General features: G+C 49.4%; 1 protein-coding gene across 1 annotated transcript in view; it reads left to right on the top strand.

Annotated features, from left to right (window-relative positions):
* Positions 1-14332, top strand: part of LOC149357265 (aurora kinase C-like) — a 34167-nt gene extending 19835 nt beyond the window's left edge. Inside the window, exons 4-5 of the mRNA XM_089576551.1 lie at positions 9281-9678; positions 14306-14332. Of these exons, the coding sequence (XP_089432677.1) occupies positions 9281-9678; positions 14306-14332 (425 nt within the window). The remainder of the gene's footprint in view (positions 1-9280; positions 9679-14305) is intronic.
* Positions 14333-24099: the final 9767 nt, after the last annotated feature.

Raw genomic sequence — 24099 nt, 5'->3', positions numbered from 1 at the left:
CCCGGGTTTCCGGATAGGAGGCGCGCCCTCTCCAAGGCTTGAGCTCCCCTGGCCCCGAGGGTTGAATCTTATTCGCGGTTCTATTTCATGTAAATCGTCATTAGTTTATTACGGATGTTTCATTTCGGTTAAAAAATTTTTTCGAGCTGCCGCGATTTTTGGCCGGCCGACACGGTTTTCAGTATGGCGTCTCTCATGCGGACGAAACATACTACCTCTTGCGATGCATTTGCTTGCCACATTTTTGATTCGAGCGTGACGTCGGACGTTGAACTCGACGTGTACTGTGTTGGTCACTTTTTTGAGCTGCTCTGGAGGCACACCCTTAAAAAGACATCTAATGACTGTTTTTAGAAACTCAACTGACTTTCGATATTAGGCTAATATCCCTTTCTCATGACTTTCTGGTGGACTTTCCTTATGCATTCCTAGTGGCTTTCTGAAACAAATTTGCCAGCGTGGTTCTTGTGTGTTTTCTGTGTCCTTGTGTGAATGTTTTTTTTTTTTTGACGAGAGTTCTTGACTCTGTGATGTGGCACTGCCCGTTGCAAAAACCAACGCAAATATTGGAATCAGTAGTGCCTAGTAAGAGCCCAAATAAATAAAGTAAAGCAAAAGCAAAAAAAAACATAATTTCCCAGACGCCAGACGATTCGACCCGCTCACCTTCAACTCCCCAACTCACCGCGCCAACCATTACACAACGCCAACACTTTTCTTTCGTTATTGCAACGGAAACCATCCCCTTTTTTTCTTTATTGCAACGGAAACCATTTCCGCCGAGCTAGCAAATGCTTTAAGAACGCACATACTATTCCACAATGCAGACGCACATTCACATGTCAGCGCACACTGCACTCCATCTGCACATCAAAACTGTGGGAGACATACACTTGCGTCAAGAGCCACCAACCATTCAGGCGGCCGGCCATGCGCCGCATAAACTCCCCGCACCAGGGCGCATTGTTCAGTGAACAGAGACGTAGATGAACGAGGTGGTTCTTGAGTCTAGTCAGCATTAACAGATCACACTTAATCCCGGAGTCTCTCAGGACAGCCAAGAACCTTATAGTGTAAGGCGATATCTCAATGTCCCTCTAGATTGTCCGCTGAAGTATGTCCCGGAGTAACACTCCATAACGCCACCACGCAAAGCAACGATAGTTCGTCTCTGGTTGGCCGCACAGGCGGCAGTTCTTCGACCACGGCACAAAAGTCCCCTTGGCGCGAAGCGAGGACTTGACGGGTAGAGTCGAAGTATGGTGTTTAAGAAAAAAAAAAGGTTTTTGCAACTGACTCAATATGCATTCGCTGAACTTGCTTCAATGCACAGGAATCCATAAAGCCAAGGTAGGCTTCCGATATACGAGCACAGAGAAGAGAGATTCAATTAGCACTTTTGTCATCTGCCTTCTTGACTGGTGGAATAAATATTGCAACGGGTAGCGAACAGTCAGGAAATCAAAGGTATCAGCAACCACCCACGGGAAACTCCACACAGCTGCCTCACGGGCGTGACCAGTCGAATCAAACAGATAAGGCAGACGACAACTGAGTCGCCTTCTAAGCATAGCAGAAAGGGTTGGCTTGAAGCTTTGAAGAAGGAAAACTGTGAAACGAGCTGCTGTACAAACAAGTCAACAAGGTCAACTCCTCCAGACTCGAAAGACACGAATTGCCTCCACGCATAGGCTCCTATTGAGAGCGAAAAGCAAAGGTCGCGAAAAGTCTGTGCAGCGCTTGTAGCTTGTTCCTCGCACAGTGCATCTCTTGCAAAGCACAGACATGCTTTGCAACCAATATGTTGCAAACTTGTGCCCGAGCGAAACTCGAGAGCTCCCGACCCATTCACCCCTGCGTTTGGCGGCCCACACAGAGAATTTGTGACTCCCAGTAAAACCCATAAATCCGGTCCTGATAAAAGTAACCCCAAGATACTGCAGGGAATCAGAGTCACAGCTTCTGCCACTAAAACAATGAGTGCAGGTCGGCGATTATCGCCCGACGTTCGCACTCGATGCATGGCGGTGAAAAAATGCGCTCGCTGCCGCCTAATGGGTCCCACAAGATATTGACTTGTGGAACCTGGTGAGACTGGTAGAGCAACTAACGAAAGCTAATAGCAGCGCAGAAAGTCCGCTTTGCCGATTTCACTGCTAGCGCCTGCTGCCGCTATAGAGTTTTGCCTTCATCGAAATTCGACCGACTCGGCCGGGGTCTAACCCGCGTCTTTCGGGTCAGAAGCCGAGTACCGGGGCTCATCCCCTCGCTGGTGCAGCTGTGTTCCAAGGTGGGGTAAAGATTGAGTGTTTGGCTGCTTGCCGCCTTGACAGGATTGCTGGCCACAGCAACCGCAGGTGAATGCACTGCCGTCGTCGCCGCGCCGGCGCTACGGCAATACAACGGTGGGAGCACGGCAGGACCTCGATACCTCGACAATACGAACCAGTAGAACGTAGAATTGTACAAAAAAGATGTGATATAAGACAGCCGCTAACACGGCGAACGTACAAAGTAGGGGACTACTTGAAGCATCACAGACGAAAAAGCTTTCCAGTTCTGGCAGACACGGACGCGCGCGCGCACACACACGCACGGACGCGCACACACACACACACAGACACACACAACACACACACACACACACACACACACAGACACACACACAATTCTAGAGGCCCGCGTACTGTGCGATGTCAGTGCCCGTTAAAGATCCCCAGGTGATCAAAATTTGCGGAGCCCCCCACTACGGCGTCCCTCATAGCCCGAGTCGCTTTGGGACGTTAAACCCCCACAAAACAAACCAAGCACACGCACGCAGAGGCGCGCACGAATATTAGGCTGTTTTAGTTTCACGACTTCACGTCCGCAAACGTGAGAAGTCTACCTAGCCAACGCGCATCTCGTTTGGAACCTTTATAGTTACACGTACGCGACGCACGCCGCGCGTTGTTCCCTAGCGACGCCTACCAACAGATACAGACGCTGCTTTAGCCACTCTAGTACAAGACGAGTCAGAACGAAGCCAGTCTAACGGTGTCAGCGCATTGTTAGGCACTATAATTCAGTGTTGTAGGCGTTACCAAAAAAAAAGTAACTGAATACGTTACTCGTTACGCTAAGAAAAAAAGAACGCGTTACCGCCCTACGTTACCTACAAAAAAAGGTAACACGTTACCGTTACCGATACCGAAAAACAGTATCGCACGTTACTTTGCCGTTACTCCATGGCCATAAATTTTAATCAGTGCGTCTTCGCTGTAACTGTAACCTATAACTCGTCTTCTCTGCAAGGCTTGTTTTCCAAATAAAAGGTCTCAAACCCTGACGACACGCTCATATTCTTCAAGCGAATGGAAACTCCGGATGGTCGCACTCTGCTTGCAACAGAGTCTAGGCAGGAAAAGGAGGGAGGCCGTCCTTAGTCCCAGTGCTGTGGGGCGTGCGTTGTTCCTTGTTCTGGCTAGGGCAGAAAGGGGGGGGGTATTACTATGACGGGAGAAAGTTGGAGCGACAGTGTTGTTCAGCAGAATATTTTTAGAAAGTTTAGTGTGAGGTAGCTCACTGCTGCCGGCACAGAAATTAACAATGGCCCATTTCCTTTTTTCCTCTACTTCGGTGCTACAGCCGGTCGACTGCAATCCCTTTTTCTGTGCTGTACCATTGTACTCTTTCGACGGCTCTCTTGGGGCCATCTTGAAGTAAAGTGACGACATTCCTGAGTTTACACAGAAGAGGGAACTTCTTCCACAAAGAATGCGAGAGTGTCGCCTGGGAACGAGACCTTTTGGCTGGAAAACAAGCTTACCGAGAAACTGACTTACAGATTTCTGCAAATGGTCCATTGGTGGCTGGGCAAGCGTCCACTGATTAGAGAGTTGTGTGTGTGTGTGGTTTGGGGGTGAAGACAAGTGTGTGAATGCGTGTTCGTGCTTTTTTTTTTTTAGTTGAGTGCGTCGTCAAGGGCAGGTGTTTTCTGGCATTCATGCGAGCCGCAACAAGGGTCGTCGAGAGCACCCGTAGGTTTCGTTTATTTTCAACATCAGTGTCGGCATTTTTTTTTTCTGAAAAAGAGGCGAAGGGGGACAATTGAAATAAAAAGTAACTAGTAGCGTGACACCTCACGTTAGCGGAAAATGTTAACGCAAGTACGTTACGCGTTACAATTCCGAAAAGGTAACGAGTACGTTACTAAGTTACCGAAAAAAGTAACGCGTTACCGGTAACGCCGTTACTGGTAACGCGTTACCGACAACACTGCTATTCTTGCACAAAACGCTACTTTGTCAGGCTTAACAGCTGGAATATCGCCCTTCTATCTGAAAACAAAATATATTTGTCACTTGAAACTTTATGCGAGGCCAAGAATGGGCAAAATGAAGGCGAATACAACAGTTTAAAGGGCGATATCGCATCGAGGGATTAGAGACGAAGCTATTATCGCTGTGAAGCGGGCGGGCAGGGCGCCGCCATGTTGTCAGCGTCAGCGCTACGTACTATCGCGCTCGAAAGGGCTTGCAACCCGCGAGCGTGTGGCCGCAGGGTTTTCGGAAGCATGGTGGGGCCGACAAGCGGCGCGCCTGAAAGCTAAGTGGAAAGGATTCTGCTGTTCCAGCAGCCAGGCGCATCCCCCGCGTCGTCTGCTCATCGAAATCTGAGCTGCTTAATTCTCACAGGCGCCTTTGCGTGTAGCCTTGCGCAGGCGTTGTTTCATGCTGGGGCCGACGTCTTTATGCTAAGGCCGGGGCGTAAATATGAGCTGAAGCACCGAGTTTTGCAACTGCAATGTGCACTGCTCCTCCAACGCCGGCAGAAATCGTCAAAACCGCTCCAGCCGTACTGTGATTGAAGCGCGATTTGGGCCTCGGTTTTATCGGGCATGACAGGTGAAGGCAAAATGAATGAAACAAAATCAATACGGCCAAGACCAGACGGCACAGAGGAGAAGACTAAGTTGTGGAACAGCAAAATTATTTTCGTTTTGTTTTCAAGCACGTCGCTTGTCGGCTTCACCATGATTCCGGTGAGCGTTCCGGCCACGCTGCTTAAGGTTGCAAGTCATATTGAGCGCGATAGTACGCAAGCAATACAAAGAACGCAACGCAAAAATCCGAATCTCACGCACAGGGGCGATGGAAAGAAACGTGAACAGAGCGCAGCCTAGGCGCTCCACTTTTCGCATTTCTTTTCATCACGCTTTTACATTGGTCGAAGGAAAAAGACGCGCGAGTCGCCCGTGAAACATCATAGGACGACACTAGAGTTTCCCTTACCACTCCGGTAAAAGCGCGATGAAAAGGAATTCGAACAGCAGAAGCTACAAGAGGGCCGTAACGCTGTCTGGGATTACACCCGGCGCCCCGTAGACCGCGAGCATAGCCCGATGGGAGACGCGGCCCTCACACGCATGGAGAAAAAAAAACTGAAGAAGCGTCCGCGAGAACCTTGAAGCCTAGTCATAAAAAGTAAAAAGCATGTAAAAAGAAGACAACCCCGCCCCCCCGCCCCCCTCGTGACCATATCACGTGATGGCGTGCTGTGATAATTATCAGCACCGCGCGCGCGCATGCGCGGACCAGCGCTTGTAAACAAACCATCTCTCGAAACGCTGAACGCGCTCAGGCGTGCGCCGCATTATGAAGTGCTGTGTGCCCGGGTGCAGGAGACGCACAGAAATCATTTCTTCGGAGGTTTCGTTCCACCGGTGAGTGAATATTTGTTCAATAGTGCCAGCGGTGACAGCATGCGCTGATAGAAAAGAGCCGAATGGGTTTTTTTTTTTTTAATATTGCCCGGCAGGTTTTTGAATGGCCCTGCAGCCAGAAAACGGTGGACTGGCGCTCTGCAACGTTCGGATAATTGGTTACCGACGAAATGGAGCGTTGTATGCTCCCTGCATTTTCGTGCAGAGGACTTCAAGGCTTCGACACGCGACCTTCGCCGGATGACAGAAAGTGCTGCGCCATCGCTGTCGCTTACTTCAGTAGGCCACATGCGTGTATACCATTATTAATTAACAACTGGGGTCTTTAGCTACTTTCTGACTGTCGGCATAACTGCATGACGGAATCTTTGCGTGCTAAGTCGCCCTAATATTTCAGTGAGAGTGAATGCTTCTACAACATGCGCGACTGCAATGCATTAGCACAATTTCATTGCACTGTGTACAGCACGTTCCGAACTATCGCGATACCACCTGACACCAGCCGGGACGAGTTCTGCCAACTACCGTTCGTGGCAATGCCATGACATATTGCGCACTACGAGCTGTCATTCCCATTTATAGCGCCCAGCTTAAAATCTATACAACACCATCTATCCGCTCTGTCAGTGCACGAATACGCTAGTTCCCAGACACTCTTGTTTGCAAAGGACATGGTGTCATATCGTTGCGAAACCAGTTTTATCTATCATAATCATTTTACTACACTGAGCATGAGCGAGCAGCGTACGTCTGCCTCCTCTGCATGTCGGCAACTGCACTGAATGACGCGTCAATGAAAGCCACCAAGCTCTCAAACGAACGCTCTTTCCTGTGGTGCTCTGTAAAACAATTCCTTTAGTTGCGTCGTTTCCGGAGAGCGTCGTCGCTTTTCGTTTATGTATAGCCGATGATTTCGAAGGCCAATGGGCTGATAAAGCGTCCGCGTCTATATGGGCTGCGACCCATAATCCTTCCGTTGCGGCTTAAGCCCCACTCTTGGTTTTCACCGCGAAAAGCGACGCTATCTCTTCAAACGGCCGACCTTTTGGCGGGCAAAGTCAGCCCGCTATAATTCGTTTGCTCGAATTTTTTTGTGTGTGCGTGCACGCTTGGGGACGAGGCGAGTTTTGAAACGGAACCCTCGCCTCCCAAAGCTGTCGGCAGCGTTCATGAGGTCAGCGACTACGCCGGCCTGGGAGGATGGTTATTGCCTACGCAGTAGCAGTGGCGCGCTCCCCCACCCATTCTTTTGTTTTCAGGCGTTATCTGGCTCTGTTACTTGAATTTCCCTCCTCCCCCCCCCCACCCCCACGCCGCTTCTTGTTATCAGGTGTTCCCTGCTGAAAAAAGTTGTATGATGCAATAACATCATAGAGGCTTCATCACACAAAGATCTTATAATTTTACTGATATTCTATGACATCTGTAGGATGGCTGTATGATATTGCAGAAATGTGTGACATTTGTATGATAATTGCGTATTATTTGTATAATAACTGTATGATACCTATACGACAAATTGAGTTTATTGCATCATACAACTTTTTTTCAGCAGGGTTATCTTACTTCTTCGGCCCTGATACAGCTGTCGTTTAGACCTAGCCTATACGTTAGTCAAAGATTGTATTTAAGTATGATGGCAATAATTGTTTGTAGACCTCACATGTACTATCGGCCGGAAAATAAAATGGACCACCGCTCAGGGTAGCGGAGCGGCTGCGGGGCAGCACAGGGGCGCTGTTATCTCGCGCCGCTCGCTGGCAGTCAGTGTGCCCCGAGCGATGACAAACTTCGCCCACGCGTGGAGGCTTGTCGCGCTTGATAAATATCTAGTGTTGCGTTCAGTGCTCTGCTGTTGACGGTCCCGACGAAGGGGAGCGCGCATCGCCTATTCATCGAGCACATCGGGCTGTGGCAGATCAGTTGGACAGCCGCAGTCCGTCAAACCGCGGCTTGGTGAAGAAACGAGTCGGGAGTTTTGTTTTTGGTTGTCCTTTTATATTGCCCTCATGTTAGATGTTACTGCTAATTCCCTGCATCCACCATAGCCGGATTTTAGGCAACGCGGTCCAAGACGCCGCATCAGCAGCCACCGTGACGGGCGCTTTTTCACGCCAGTGAGATAACAGACTGCGAACTTCTCTACGGGTGCTGCTTCTCTTTCGAAGCTGTCGTATTGGCACTGTCCTCGCAATAAGCTTGATATTCTGTTCAGCAAAACATCTGCAAATTTTTTTTTAATTGGGGTCGACAATACGTAGTCTTTCACGATAATTTCTTTACAATAGTTCAGTCCCGAACAGTTTCTTAGGAAGACGAATCACAAAAGTTATTGTCAGTGATGAAATTTATTTGCGAAAGCAGATTAAATATCTCACTGGCATTCTTCAGAGTGACCTTAGTGAGACGAAAAGTTGCCGTCTGCCGCGATGACTTGACTTAGTCGTCTTGGCATAGAGTCATATAGTGCCGCCACTAGATCTGGACGTCGGCGCAGGGTTTCCCATTCCTCTTTGACGGCATGCCAGAGCTGCATGGTCAGCTTTGCCACCACAAAGGCGCCTTGAGGAAAGTTCCTTTTTCATGACTCCCCAGATGTTTTCGATGGGGTTGAGGTCAGCCCCGTTAGGCGGCCACGGGAGCTGACGCACGGCGCCGCGCTCAAGAAGGTCGCTTACAGCACGCGCCTTGTGCACGGGTCTGCGGTCGTGCTGGAACACGCAGCAGCCATCCGGGAACAGTCCGTCCAGGACGTAGGGAATCATGTGACCGCTAAGGATCTCGCACTACCTCGGCCCGGTGAAAGAGCCCTCGATCCGCACGAGTGCGCCGAGGCCGAACCTACTGATGGCGCCCCAGACGCTGACTGAACACCGGCCACTGCTGAGCACGTTGTGGGTGTAGTCAGGGAGATACCTGTGCATAGGACAGCAAAGATGTTCCAACAAACATTAGCATATGTCGGCTCCCAAACTTAAATCAAGTAGCGCTAACATAACAAATCCAACACTCTGCTGAAGCTTCTGTTCGGCAGGAGAGAATAACCTACTTCGTATTCGATACTGAATCTACGCCAAATCGGACAAAAGGAAAAAACGAGGCTGCGCTATATTCTCAATACTACGATGTGTTGCAAAGCATACTTCATTAGCTGTAAGAATGGCAGGTCATACCTGCTGTTGAGCGGGCGCCACGCACGTTGCTGCTGGTCCCAGCGCGTGCAGAATGTGGACTCATCCGAGAAAATCACTTCCCGCAACTCCTCTGGAGACCACTGCTGGAAGGCTCTGGCGCAGCTGAGTCTCTCCTCTCTGGTTTCTTGTGAGGTGCGGCTTTTGAGCTGCAACGCAGTTCATTAGACCTGCTTCTCGCCACCTGGATCTAATGTTGTCGCAGGAGCAGCTCATCCCAAGTTCGTCACGAACCTCCCTGGCGTTCAAGAAGGGGTCTACAACTACTGCAGCAACGATTAACTGATCTTCAAGCGTAGTACTCCTTGGGCGTCCACTGTGTTCGTCCCTGCATGCTCTAATAATACGGCTCACCGCTGTTCTTGTCCTTCCGGTACGGCGACAGAATTCACGCTGAGGGACGCCTTCTATGCCCAGTCGCACGATCCGTCCTCAGATGGTGCGGCGTTGTTCTCTGGCCTTCCCCGGTTCACAAGTGATGGACCCCTGACTTCAGACGCGGCGGCGCTCTCTGGGACGCCTGCCGATCTTGCGGCGACTGCCGAGGACCAGGCTCAGCACCTGGGTCTCGGCTTTGACCCTTTACCTGATCCCAGCGACGCGCTGTTTATCCAGCAGCGACTCTCGCTGATGATTAACGACACATCGAACAATCTCGCGGCCCACACGCGGCCCGAGGTCGTCAACCTCGTGGCTGTTCTGGCAAAGTACTGCGCGGACTTCCGCGCCTTGGCTGCCGACGCCAGGGGTCGTGCGGAGGTCCTCCGTGACGGTATCCATCCGGTATCCAATGTGACGGTATCCATCCGGATGTCGATGCAGGCGCAGTCACTCTTCCTGAGGCCCTAGGGTTTAAAGATAACAATGGTCATGTAAATAAATCTGCACTGGAAGTCAGCAAAAAGCGATTGGAGGATTGGTGGCTGAAAAGCAGAGATGTGGCATAGGGTTAGAATTGTAGGAAACCGTAGGTAAAGATGGTGGCCATTCTTAATGAGAATTGCCAACACAGTAAACAAAGAAAAAATAAAGAAGAAAAGCTGAGCATGGTGTCAATTGTCACCACCCCGTTTCAAAGGGGCCGCCCCTATCCATCCATCCATCCATCCATCCGTCCATCCATCCATCCGTCCATCCGTCCATCCGTCCATCCGTCCATCCGTCCATCCGTCCATCCGTCCGTCCGTCCATCCGTCCGTCCGTCCATCCGTCCGTCCATCCGTCCGTCCGTCCGTCCGTCCGTCCGTCCGTCCGTCCGTCCGTCCATGACATGTGGGCCGCCAGCCAACGGGAGAACGCGGTCATGCGCGAGCGGCTGGCGCGGGCCGAGGCCCGCCTCGAGCTGTCTCCCCGGGATCCCGCTCCTTTCTTCGCGGACGTCTTGCGCGGGCGGGCGCCTCCTTCTGCGGCACTGGACGCCGCGGAGGTGCAGTCGCCTGCGGCCGCAAACCAACATTCACGGCAAGTCCCAAACCACGTCGCCTTTCTGACCTCATCGGCGCAGTCGCAGGTCGCGCCAAGCGACCTCGTAACCTCCTTAAAAGAAAATATAAATCCGGAGGAAGCGGGCATCGGCCCGGTCGTTTTGCGGCCCACCGCGACGGGCGTAACTGTTTTTGCGCGGGATGGGGCGACAGTGGAAAACCTGCGCTGCGCGGTCCAGACCAACTAGGTCACTCGCGCGGTCATGACTGTGCGAGTGGCCGAGCGCCGCATGCCGCACGTTAGGATTTCTGGTGTACGGGCGCGTTCACACTACACCAAAGTTCCGGCGAGCGAAGCGGATTCGGCCAGATTCGGCCGCTTTTGACGCCGACGAAGGCGGAAAGCGGCGCGGAGAGGGTGATCGGTGCGGGACCGATTTTTCCGCCTTCGCCGCGGAAGCGACGACGGGCCGTTGACGTCATGTCCGGACAAGTTCTAGCATGGCGGCAAGCATGGCAGCGGGCCGGGCTAGCGCTTTCCCGGTGGAGATGCTACTAGACGCTATAAAGGAACACCCAATCCTTTACGATATATGCGGCAGCTGAACTTTATAAAGACGTGGCACATAAGGAGGAGCTCTGGGAAAAGATCGGCAAAGAACTGGGAGTGAGCGGTAGGTACAATTGCTTTTGTATCTTGCTTCACGCCGATACACGCGAGAATCGTTTTTTTTTTTTTTCGGATGCCAGTGTAGTACGTTTCGCGTTCTCGTTATGCTGTGAACTTTTATCCCTTGCATGCGGACCTTGCGCGATCGTGTACGACGCATGCTCATGCCGCTGTTGAGAACTCTGTTTTCGAGTGCCAGTAGAGTATACGTTTTGGCGTATACAGTATACGTTTCGCGTGGTCTTACCGTTTTGAGCCTACGGGAAGGATGGTTGTTTTCGCGCCGCTGCTAGCTTTTATACCACGCATTCAGACTCGCGCGATCGTACGACGCATGCATTACGCACTGAAAAACCGGCGCACTTATTTTGCTTATGCCGCTGTTTGCATCTATCGCATGCACGCACAGCTCGTGCGAGCACGCGCGACGTACTTTCGTTACTTTGCTTGTGCCACTGCCAGCTCCTGTCCCATGCAGGTTCAGCTCGTACGAATATCTTGGAGTGTATATCATCACGGTAGCAGCGCTGGGCGTTGCGTGACAAGCTCTGGGGCGGACCGTGAGCGCGATGCATTTTTAGCGATTTATTTCGTGTGGCGAAAGGCGAATCCCAAATATTGTTGAAAAGTGAAGCCAAGGATCTTGATGTGGCTCCGCCGGGGGATCCTCTCAATAATCAGTTTGATTCCTGTACCAGCTTGGTTGTGTGCGCTTACGAGCGTGTACCTTCATAACACCGAGGAAAATGTGAGCGCCCAGTTACCACATCTGAACTGTACCAATACAAATACAAAATGCCTTTATTTAAACATCATGTGATGCTAGGAGGCGCACCCAAAAAAGAACAACGCGAAACGTACTACACTGGCATCCGAAAAAAAAAAAACGATTCTCGCGTGTATCGGCGTGAAGCAAGATATAAAAGCAATTGTACGTACCGCTCACTCCCAGTTCTTTGCCGATCTTTTCCCAGAGCTCCTTATCTTTAACCAATGGAGTAATTAACTTTTTATTCCCTGCAGTTAGCATGCATGTTTGTATTGACATAGTGACATGTGATGAATATTCAATTTTGTACAATTTTAGTAACGCGCGCGTGTCCTGTGATACACACATCTAAATTTGAGTTGAACTTCATGTTAGATGGACCAGCTTAATTTATGCGAAACAGGCAGCTTCCTTTCATCTCGTTTAGTGGAACTGGTTGGTTTTAAGCGGAACAGATGTGATTTATAGTTCCACGCCGGTTATGTGGAAACCAATTACGGTCAGTTCTTCGAAGTTTTAGAGATGAAACTTGGTCCCTGCTCGTGGGAGGTAAAGCTCATAAAAAAATTTCCTAATTACCTTGTAGGAAAGGACCAAGCAAAGGAGTTTCAATTTTCCTTTGGGCCTACTGATGTCGTTTCGTAGATACATGGGGTCATATTCTCGAAAGGCGCACTAATGAAATAAATGCCAACACTTCATTTCTATAAACATTCTTTTATAAAATCTCCAGTATTCGCGCTCGTATTCAGAAAAAAAGACACGAGATTACGTAAGGCGATACCCGTAGATCAGCGCCTGGCGCAGGTTGTCAGGTGAGGTGGAAATTTTATATTGCTCTTACGAGCGCAACCACCACCGCCTCCGCCGCGAAGCTGGTCTTTCTTCTGCCTTCCGCAACTCTTCCAGCATAGCCATTACAGAGTTGCAGAGAAGAATCGAAACAATCTCCTCCTCCTCTGAAATTCTCACCATTCTGCGATAAAACGGCGCAGGACAGTGTGCAGCCGAACAACCAGCGACAAAAGCGCGCGAACTTTCTGCGGGGCTCACGCGCGCTCTCGCTTCGTTCGCGAATTCCCGATACCGGAAAAGAAACTGCCATGAGGTCTCGCTGCATTCGTGAAAAAGCGAGAAGCAGCCGCAGTTCCGCGTCGGATCCGCCGTCGCGGGTGGGGTAATGAGAACAGCCCCCTTTTTTTCCAGCGAAGCGAATCCGCTTCGCTCGCCGGAACTTTGGTGTAGTGTGAACGCGCCCTACATCCTGACGTCGCGGACGGAGCCGTAATCGACCAGCTGAACGCGAAGAACCCGGGGCTGGACGTGGACCCGCGCGAGACGACGCGGCGATATACCTTTAGACAGCGCGACGGAGCCAAAACACGTTTTGTCAGTCGCTCCGCAGTTCGGTGGTCCTCTGCATCGGTCGCAGAGGACTTGCACGTACCCATGCGCACGTTTTGTGGAGCCTACGGCCATTCGCGCCGCGGCTGCAGGCAGTCGGCGCACACCGAGCGAGCTGTTTGAACGAAATGTGCTGGAAGCCACGTCGCTGTGACGTGCTCGGTTCGCGCGGGCGACGCGGCGGTGGCCTGCGCTGAGTGTCGCAGGGCGGGTCGCGAGGGTCCGCCGCATCCTGCGGGAGCGCTGTCTTGCCCCATTCTTATGGAACGGGTGGCGATCGAGACTGAGCTCTCGCACTGATTATGGCGCGCCTTGTTGTTGTTGTTGTTGTCCTCTAAATAATGGCGCGTACCCACTGCGGGGGATTGGCCAAGACACAAGCCAAACGCGATCTTTGGCGCTGAGCGGGCGGGGAGCCGCGCTTTTTCTTTTTCTTTCAAGTCGCGGCCGGCGTTGCGCCTCAGGGCGCCGCCGCTCAGGCCGCGATGCGATCGTACTTCTTATTCTTCACTGCGCCTGTCTTTTCGATGGCGGCGAAATTTTCCATCAACTCTTCATCTTCTTCTTTTGGTCCTCGCGCTGCGCTTCTTCGGAGCGCCGGCGATCGTCTGTTCTTTGCGTTTCTCGTCTTTGTTTACCGCTTTCAAATCTGCCGCCAATTCTAGCTTTTTTCGGCTGCGGTTCCCCCGCCTGCTCGTTTTGACCGCTTGGGAGGTCTTGAGATCTTCTTTTAGTCACCGCGATAATACCGGACCGTCCGCTAGTCTTCGCCCAGGGTCCGTGCTTGATTCCGTCGCGTTCCCGCACGTTCCGGGCCGCCTGGGCGGTAGGTAATGCGCCGAACGAATGTTCAACCTGAGAGTACTTGTGTGCGGGTTCGGCGCGCAGGTACCACACACGACATCGCGATGCAAATCATTGCAGGAAGAGAGGCCAGGAGCTTTTCTAATTTTATGTTTCGTTTTCTTTTGTTGCCTTCTATTGGTAGTTTTACAACAAAATTTTTCCAGTGTGCCTCTGACTGTCTACCTTTTATCTTTTTCTTTTTCGTCCCATACCTGTTATTTTCGTTTTCTTTCTAACCGTTTCTTGAACTTTATTGTTTCAACACTTCATCTGGCCTCTCTTCTTTGCGGTTTGCAGACACCGCCGCACATCCAAACAGGTTGACCTGTTTTCCGCGCACTGTATTTGAGTCGTGGTGTTTGGTTGTCGGCTCATATCGTGTTTGGCGCATGGAATGCGGCAAGGACATTATCATGAAGGTTTTATTTTCACCCAATCAAACCTTTCTAACCACCATCTTCGTGTCCGCCCCTTCGGCAGGCGCGCGCTGTGGCTTGTGTGTGTGAATGAGTGTGTTTGGTTCTTTTTCTTTTGTGTGTTTTCTTTTTTCTCTTTTTATTTTATTTTTATACAGAAACATGTTTATTGTACATACCCTTTTTCAGTACATACTCAAGCATTACCTTCTTTATTTATTCTTTTATCTCTTTAATACATGTTTACTTTTTATTACTAATTTCCCCTTTTCTACCATTTTTTATATGTATATATAACGGTCCCTTACTGTTCTTTTTTCCATCGTTTGTTTGTAAATATAAATTTTCTTTTTCTAGTAACTTAAGGAAAGGGATCTCATTCACACTTTTTCTATTACTGCTCTGCTTCTGTTTCTGCTTTCTTTTTCGTTTCAGATCTGCTTCGTCCTCCTGCCCTTCCCTGTTCCTTCTCCCAACCACCAGATTAATCACATCATGCACTTTTTCTTCACTTCTCTTTCTGTGTTTTTCTTTGTCCCTACTTTTCCTTTTTTTCTTTACACCTTCTGTTTACAAACATAACTTTCCTTTTTCTAGTCACCTAAGGGAAGGGATCTTTCACATTTTTTATATTACTTTCTACTTCTCTGCTTGTGCTTTCTTTTTCGTTTCAGATCTGTTTCATCCTCCTGCCCTTCCCTGTTCCTTCTCCCAACCACCAGATTAATCACATCATGCACTTTTTTACACTTCTCTTTCTGTGTTTATCTTTCTTATCTTTAGGGACCCTCGTACTATAATAAAATGTGTCATTCATCAATAAATCAGCTCATGCAGAACACCAATGCAGGAACCCCGACCGCCCGTAAGAAGCTGCCAACACGTCATATCCGTCAACCGCCAATTTTATTCAATGTAGTTCATCAATTTGCGCAAGACTCTGACTTACTTGCGTTCGAAGAATCGCGCAGAAGCAAAGGACATATTAAGGGATTGCGTGTGTGTAGACCTTTTAGTAACATCTAAATATAAACCCTATATATCGCCGCTAAAGCTAGCTGCAGTGCTTGGAGGTCCTGATGCCTCCATAGGGAAGTCTGTGGCTGGGATGCAGTAGGTCCCCGTTGAATCTGGAATTGCAACAGGCGCCAGCTGCATCTGGTATTGCAACTGGTTCCAGTCTTAACTGGTTTAAGACTGGAAATGTGTTCCTTAAACCAGTTAGAAATTTTAACCCGGGTATTGGTCCATGTGTAGTCATATTCTCTTTATATAGACGTCTAGACTGCGTGGACTGGGCGTACTTACACCGTCCACAATGAAATAACTCGTAAATGTCCAGCTGGATGTCTGCAAAACGTACTATACCTCGGTCTGGATTCTAATTTTGGTGTTGCAGGTACGTAGATTTTTGATAAACAGTACTAAAATATGTGGTTTACTGGGGTAGGTAACAAAAGCGGCATTGAAGCGTAAGGTAAGCAGTTGCACGGCCGCTCAATGGAGGCGCACTTGGTGCGGCCCGCCGCGTCGCGCCTCAATGGCTGGGGAAGCGCGTATTGGGAGAAGTTGAAGTTTCCGCCACTATTCCCCGCGGGGGCGCCACCACTCCGGTACAAGCCGCCGACGCGCAAGGAGTGCGCTGGCTGTGCTGGCGCGTGTTTTCGCTGTAACTACTCTGCATGACCGCGTGGTTCTGCTAGTTCTGCGTGCTTTTCATCGGTGCCTGTGTCAACAGCGTCCTAAGCGCATGCGAAACCATGCCACGCAACTGCTGCGTGCCGCTGTGCATCTCAAACGCAAGAAAAGATCCGAAGATCGGTTACCATGAGTTCCCGCAGAAGCAATGTCCGGAGTTGATTTGCGAGAGAGAAGACCGCAGTCACACCGAGGACCTCTGCAAAGCCTTTCTAGCAAAACTATAGTGAACTAGAATATATTCTAGTTCACTATAAGCAAAACTAATGCGACCACTGCTGACCGATTTGGTAGAAAACATCAGTCTTACGGTGGAAAAAATCATACTTGCTCATAAACCGCTTTCGAGGAAAGTTCTTCGCTTGTAAAATAGGCTTGAATTCCTTCGGTGCATCACGTGGCTTCAAAATAAAACGAAAAACATTGGCTGAGCCTGCTGGCGTCTGGTTGAACTGGCTGTCTTTTGTTGTTTCTTTTGCAACTGTTTGTGACAGCAGTATATTTACGAGGGTAATCTTAAAAGTGAGGTCTCCAAAGGGCTGCGGCCGCCGGGAAACTATATGCGTGGCTGCTCGCTATACTGCTGTGTTCATTGTTCCTCGTCTTCCAAACAAGCCATGACTCAGCGCGAAAGGGACTGTCAGTTTTGGCCCGGCAACCATTTGAAATGGAGCTCCCGTTTGTCACTACAGCCAGGAGCGAAGTTCACGCAAATGGCGTTCAACCAATCGAAAATTATCGCCAGTTGACGGAAGTGTACGGAGAGTCTTGCATGGATGTTAAAAACTTCCCCAAGTGGTGTAGGAAGTTCGCAGCTGGTCGCACTTAAATTTACGACGAAGAAAGAAGCGGGAGGCCGTCAATCTTTTATGAAACAGTCGCAAAGGTCGAAGAAATGATGCAGTAATAACGGAGGATCACACTCGACGAACTCTGCATTATGGTTCTTGGCGTTTCTAGAAGCACTATTCATAGGAGTTTAACAGCAAAGTTGAAATATCGGAAGGTGTGCGCAAGACAGGTTGCGCGAATGCTCACAGACGACCATCAACAACAATGCGTTGACTCCTCCTGCGAATTTCTTCCGCGTTCTGGAGATTAAATGGAGATATTTGCATTCTGTTGTTACGGGTGATGAACCCTAGACATTCCACTTCACGCCTGAGACCAAACAAGAATCACGTGAGTGGCGGCACTCATCTTCGCCCAAGCCGCGAAAATTCAAGCGAACACAGTCTGCCGGCAAAGTCATGGCAACTGTGTTTTGGGATCGAAAATGGGTATTGTTGGTAGACTTGTTGGCTCCTTGCACCACAGTAAACGCGGATAGATATTGTGAGACCCTTAAAAAACTCAGAGGGGCGATTCAAAATCGCAGAAGAGGAACAACGCTCGCCCCCACGTTGCCTGTCAAACCATCGCTCTCCTAGAACAGTTTGTATAGGACGTCATCAGCCACTCACCCTACAGTCCGGACTTGGCACTATTGACTACCACTTCTTTCCAAAGCTAAAAGAACACCACGCTGGAAGGCGCTTCACTGATGATGACGAAGTGAAAGATGCGGTCAAACGCTTCCTTAACGGCATAGCGGCGAGCTGGTATGACATGGGCATACAAAAACTGCCGCAGCATCTGTAAAAATGCATAGACTCCAACGGCGATTATGTGGAAAAGTAGAATAATGGTGTCCCTTTTAAGGTTTGGTTTATGGATATTTAACGTCCCAAAGCGACTGAGGCTATGAGGGACGCCGTAGTGAAGGGCTCCGGAAATTTCACCTGAGATTCTTTAACGTGCACTGACAACGCACAGCACACGGGCCTCTAGAATTTCGCCTTCATCGAAATTCAGCCGCCGCGGCCGGGATCGAACCCGCGTCTTTCGGGTCAGCAGCCGAGCGCCGTAACTGCTGAGCCACCGCGTCGGTGTGTGTCCCTTTTAAGTGATTTGTAATTTGCTTAAAATAAAAATGTCTTTCGATTTATAAAAAAACTGCAGTCCTTAATTTTGGGATGACCCTCGTACGGGGTGGTACCCACTTGAAACTATTTCCAGCGAAAACGGAGCAACAGGCTGAACTATAATGCTGAATGTTATGACCTCAAACGTAAGTTTACAAAAAGTGCATGTTCAATAAGTGGCCCGAAACCTTGTCCCGAGTTCAAGATTATAATATGTAATAAGTTATTACAGTGGTTGAAACGCCTGTCACCGAATGGGTGACCGCTCGGCGAAGCGCACTTCTGCCTCGATTCTCGCTGTAAACGCACGGGCGATTCGGAAAAGCGCAGTGATGGTGACATGCCGCTGTCACGCTATCAATAGCAAACTTGCACGTGGCACCACCATAATCTGTGAAACGCAGCTTGTAAATGCTAAAATTATAAAGCGCCTACCGCGCGGACGCCTAAACGAAAGCACTGCCTCGGCCGCTGCGCGCAGCTCTCCGCCCGGACTCGTCCCGGAGCGGTGGCGATGAGAACTAGGCGCGATACGGCTCTTTCGGGCGACGCGACGGGCCGCACCCAGTGCAAGGTGGATGTAGAATGGTGGCGAAGGCTGGACCCAAAAACGGTTTAGCGCGACTGCAGCACAGCCACTTTGGGCGGCCGAAACACTTATATAATGAAATTCAAAAGCACAAATAAAAATGCTACAAAACAACAAAAAGAAATGAATATTTTATTGCCACGTTTATAAAATAGGTAAACTATTTCTACAAAACATTACGCTGATTTTTGTAATTTTTTGCAACGCTCTTGTTGCGCCCTCGGTTGATGAGTGTGCGGTGCATTTGCAGCGCGACTTTGCAGGCCTTGTTACGGTACCCGGCCGCAGCTTACGAAGCGATTTCTTATCTCCAGCTGCCTGCTATATGGCGCGCCTTGGAAAGCGTGCAAATTAAGCTCGCCGGTCTCAAAATGACCCCTTTAAGAAGTTTTTGTCGTCCTTTCTCGTCGCTTCTCTGTCACCGTTTGGCAAGATCTGCACCCCGCTGCACCGCTGCAGCGTTTCCTTCGGTGTACGGCCAATGCAAAACCTTTTCAAGAGGCTTCGCGCTCATCATTTCAAGCGCTTAGCTCTGCATTTCAAGATGAGGTTGCGGCATGTGAAGAAGCCTTGCTCCGTGGCACATTGTGACAGCGTGGGTTGTACCGTGGGTGTCTTACCAAGACTACACCGCTTCCCTCTGGACTTTCGCAGGTGAGCTCTTGCCGTTGTCGTCTGCTCTAGATATGCTTTTGTCGGGCTTTCCGCGCCTATTGTAGCTGTAACTGTTTCATACGCACTTGGCTTCATGTTATCGGGATATTTTAGTAAATTGCAGGGCACGCACTTGCAGTCATAAGTGTGCAAAAGATACAAATCATTTGTCTTATTTATAGCTAGTTTCGTGCAGCCAACTCTCACCAACGTGAAATTGATACCGGGCTCTCATGAGCAACCACGTGCCCTCTACTTGCCGCATGGTCAATTTAAAACCAACTGCGCTGCCTAACAGCTCTGAGCATGACATTAATGGGTTTTGCAGCACCGTGAAGCCAATTTGAGGATCCCCTCGCAACTGACAGTATCGAAACTCAACCATGTGTATGTGCGCCGCATTGACTGTGCCTTAACTGAATTCGACCAGCAGTAGTTATTGCCGTTCTACGTATACATGACCGTCAATGTAGTTTTAAACTCATTTCGCTGCATCGCTCTCGTCACTCTTTGAGCATATAAAAGCAGCTTGCCGCGTAGTATCAGGCGAGCGTAACCGCACTATGAGGCGCGGAGGCTTGGCGCGAGCATTTTCTGGCATAGTTATAACGTACTGCATTTAAGTAAAAGGAATCTTGGCGTATTGACGTTTGGAGTATATGGTATTCATTTGGGTGCAGTTGTATAACGTGGACGCTGCATCATGTCCAGGTGCAAAACGTGGGTGCAGTTCTGCCGCAACCTCAGCCTGGAGAAGACGCCGTGCCAGCTGCGAGGCCTGAGGGTTTCTTCCAAGCACTTCGACCTGTTTCTGTATCTGAGGCCAGGATGGCTGCGTCTCGATGCTGTGCCTACTCGAGGAAGGAGTGGCTGTATTGAATGTCCTTGCACTTTTCTTTAAACTGCGCTTCATGTATATTTTAGTTTGATTAGAATTGCTTCAAATTTCTTCGGTTAGCGACAAGGAGGTCTCGAGGTTGTGCGCAGGCCCTATGTATGGTGTAATGCTCTAGCGTTGAGCAGATTTGTTCATGCTAAAACTTGTTTTTAATATTGTCATGCAGGTGTATACATAGCTGCTATATTCTTTCAGTTGAAGAAATGAAATATGAAGAGTAATCCCTGTGTGCTGCATGGTCAATGTGTTGATGCGCCTACTTATGTCATGTCATGTTTGCCTCAATGGAAGCTGTCGTAGCATTGTTTTGTATACTTTTCAATTTCCTACCTCGCAACGTTCGTGGAACTTCAGGGCTTTTTCCTATCCGCACTGTGACCATTGAGATAAATAGCCAGCTTAAAAAAACCACTGCTTGAGCTGCCTGTGACGCGCATTTTTTGTTGGTGTGCTTTATCACTGTATTTCTTTGGTTGCTGTAATAAACCATGAATATGAAAACCATTGCTGTACACCGTATTGCAAACTGTGCACTTGAGCCTGTGCTTTGAGCATCATACCTTGATATACTCAACAGTACTAGCACCAGTATTTTCACCAAGGTTTCCACTACGAATCATGCATGCTTAGCCAGCGTCTGAAACTGTTGCAGCCTTTCTATGCTACCTTCTTTGCCAGTCACTTTCATTGGGTTCCCAATTGCACATTAACAAGACCATAACTAGCAGGAACTCGAGAAAATTTGACTGGCAAAGGTTGGTGCGCACTGAAAGGCAACCTTTAAGTGATACCGGCTCGAAAATGCAGGTTCTATAAAAAGGCCACTTTATAATTCGCGCCAAAAGATACGAATGCGTGACGTCATTCAACGTCACTCATACGTAGGTTGCCCCCCAAAATAGTGGCGCTGGGGTGCTCCCATGAGCCGCCATTGTTTGGACCAATGGGCGTCTATGGAGCCTTCGCTACCATGGTATATATACCTTGCCCAGTGCGCTCTCCATTGAGCGGCCGTGGCAGTTGCCTCTGGCGTTTGGTGAAATTTACACACGCTTGAGCAGTCGTGGCGTTCTTCTTGAATGTCCTTTTTTTTTATTCAGTTATGCCAAGGCTCCAGCAATCGTACGAGGCTATGTCCACCGGCCGCCAGAATGTTCGACTGGGTCGACCGGCGTCCACAGCTTCGCACGAAAGCGGGAGCCATAGACCGCCCGTCAGCCGCTGCCAACACGGCATATCCTTCAACCACCAATTGTGCACAACGTAGTTCATCAATTTGTGCAAGATTGTGACTTATTTACTTGAGAAGGATGGCGCAGAAGCAAAGGACATATTAAGGGATTGCGTGTGTGTAGACCTTTTAGTAATATCTAAATATAAACGCTATATATCGCCGCTGAAGCCGTTGCACAGATTTAGAACTTGATATTGGTTCTTGAGACAGGAAATGGCGCATGAACGGTGGCGGTGCCTGGGAGTGGTGCCAAATTAGTGTGTACACTCTAGCCAAATGATGGCTTACCTTGCTCACACTCCTAGGCCAGCTCGAGACGAGCTGAAACAAGCCAATCCAAAAATCCAAAATGGCTGTACACGTTCCGGTATAGTGCCTAGAATATACTGGCTAGTGTGCGCAGCGTGAGCGTTTCGTACGGGAGGGCGAGGCCCCCGCCGCGATGCCCGCGCGGAGAGGCCGCAAGGGGCGCTGGCGGTCGGGAGGGTGCGCGAAAGCCGCCGGACTCCTGTCGTCTGCTGTCGCGCCGATACGGCAGCCTCGCGCGATTGCTCGTGTGAAATCAATGTTTGACAGACATCATCTCTTGGATTGTGAAGCTGGAAGACGCTAAACGTGAGCAAAAACACCCTGAAATGTTAAAGGCTAAGCGGCAATGCAAAGAGAGGACGTGTTTTGTTCCGTTGTGTCGAAGCGGTTATCGGTGAAGAAAAGGTATCTTTGTTCACTGCACAGGCGAACCCAGCACGGCATGCGCTGAATGGGAAAGTAAGATGAAAACATTTCGAGAACGAATGCATCGAAAGATCTTTTCAAGATTACGGTGAACGGCGTCGTGAATGAACTCACGCCTGAAGCCCGATGCTGTCCCTACAGTATTCGAAAATTAGCCACCTCATCTTGTGCCTAAAAAGACGGTGAAAAAGAAGGTGCGAAACATTTGCGACCAAGGACCGGCACCTAAATAACGGAAGGGAAATGTTGAGCTGGTGGATCCCGAGTTGTGCTCTGCAGTCGACGGTGATGATACGCGGGTTGACCCTCATTGCGTCGCTCCTGGAGGCGCATCAGAGGTACTCCAGAGGCGTTCCGATTCCGAGCAGACAGACATTGCTACAGGACCGGTGTGTGATAGCGAAGCGATACTGCAGTGTCCGTGCCCAAGTGATGTTCGGCACCCGTTCGATGGAATTCTGATTCCGGTGACATGGATGAAGTTGCCTGCTGCGTCAAATGGCGCTTTAACTTATGTCTGTTGCGAGACCGAAACTGGTGACTTCTCAAAACAATTCATCGAAAGAATGGTGACTTTTGTAAAAACTTTGCGTGAGCACGGTTCTGTAATTGCCACAATTTACTTCCGAGGAAGAGAAAAGGAAAAGCGCGTGCTTACAGCCCGCCATGAGGCAGAGACATTAATCAAAGAAATGGCGCTGCGTGGCCTCTGTAATGGATGTGGCATGACTCCTGTTGAAGGCAAGCACACTTCATACAGAAATATGTACTTCGCAGAGAAATGCTTGCTGACCACCGATGGAAAAAGAGAGTCATGCTTGCACTGCAAATATTTACGAAAGCTCTCGCAGAACATGTACAGAAGAAAAAAAGACGAAAGATCCTTGCATTGACAAAAAAAACAACAATTTTTCTCGTGCTTTGAGAAAGACAAAGAAAAGCGTGGCCAACGCTCAGCATCATGTGACTCAAATGAAAGAGCAAAACAATGCACTGAGCGAAGAAGCACTCGAGACAAAAATACAGTCACTCCCGAAGAAGCAGCAGTTAGCTGTGAGAGCTTGTTTCCTGGCCGCAAGACGAAAGTCTCTGAGAGGCATGCCTTATGAAGATGCCTGGATTGAAGAATGTTTGCTAATGAGGATGCGGAGCACAAGGCTCTACAAGCACCTTCGGAAGCAGAGCATTATGATTTTGCCTGGGCGAAAATGCTTGCAAAACTATCTGCAACGATTTAAGGGTGCCTTTGGTCTGAACACGAAGGTTTTTGAGGCTTTAAGCGAAAAGACCAAAAGCATGGATATGTTCAGCCATAATCGTAACAAGTTCTCTTTACTTTGAACTTTTAAAATTTATATAAATTATAGGCTACAATGGATTCATAATAGCGTAGTGTTTTATCTGTTTCCGTACTAATATAATCAAAAGCTGTAAGTTTGATATCCTGCCGCTGTGGCTAATATAAAATGTGCTACTCTATCACACTCAGAGTTAATTTGTGTAGGTGAAGCCTACACAGTGTCTATCTGTTGCTGGCTATCTTTGACAGTGTCTATCTGTTGTCACTACAATTGAATACGCGCTTTTTCGTACTTTTTGTTGGCCAAAAAGCATTACCCCCACTCGCACTTCCCCTTTGATTAAACATATTGCATTCATTCTATTAAACCGAATTATGTGTTTTGTGAAACGTGTTTTTTTTTAGTTTGAATTCTATCAACCGCTTACGCTCGCGTGTGCTTACATTTGGTTAGCGTTTGGTTTGGTTATCCCTGTCCAACCCTCAGCGGCGCGACGCGCAGCGACGCGTGCGAGAAACCGGCTCGCCCCGCCGACGCGCGCGCTCACCCTGCACCCTCTCGCACCACAGCGCCGCTATGCGGCCGCCGCCGCAGGCATCACC

Source organism: Amblyomma mixtum, chromosome 3, assembly GCF_055824585.1.
Source record: "Amblyomma mixtum isolate Tamu chromosome 3, ASM5582458v1, whole genome shotgun sequence".
Classification (NCBI taxonomy): domain Eukaryota; kingdom Metazoa; phylum Arthropoda; class Arachnida; order Ixodida; family Ixodidae; genus Amblyomma; species Amblyomma mixtum.
Note: the sequence above shows the minus strand (reverse complement) of the source record. Positions and strands in the feature narration are given on the sequence as shown.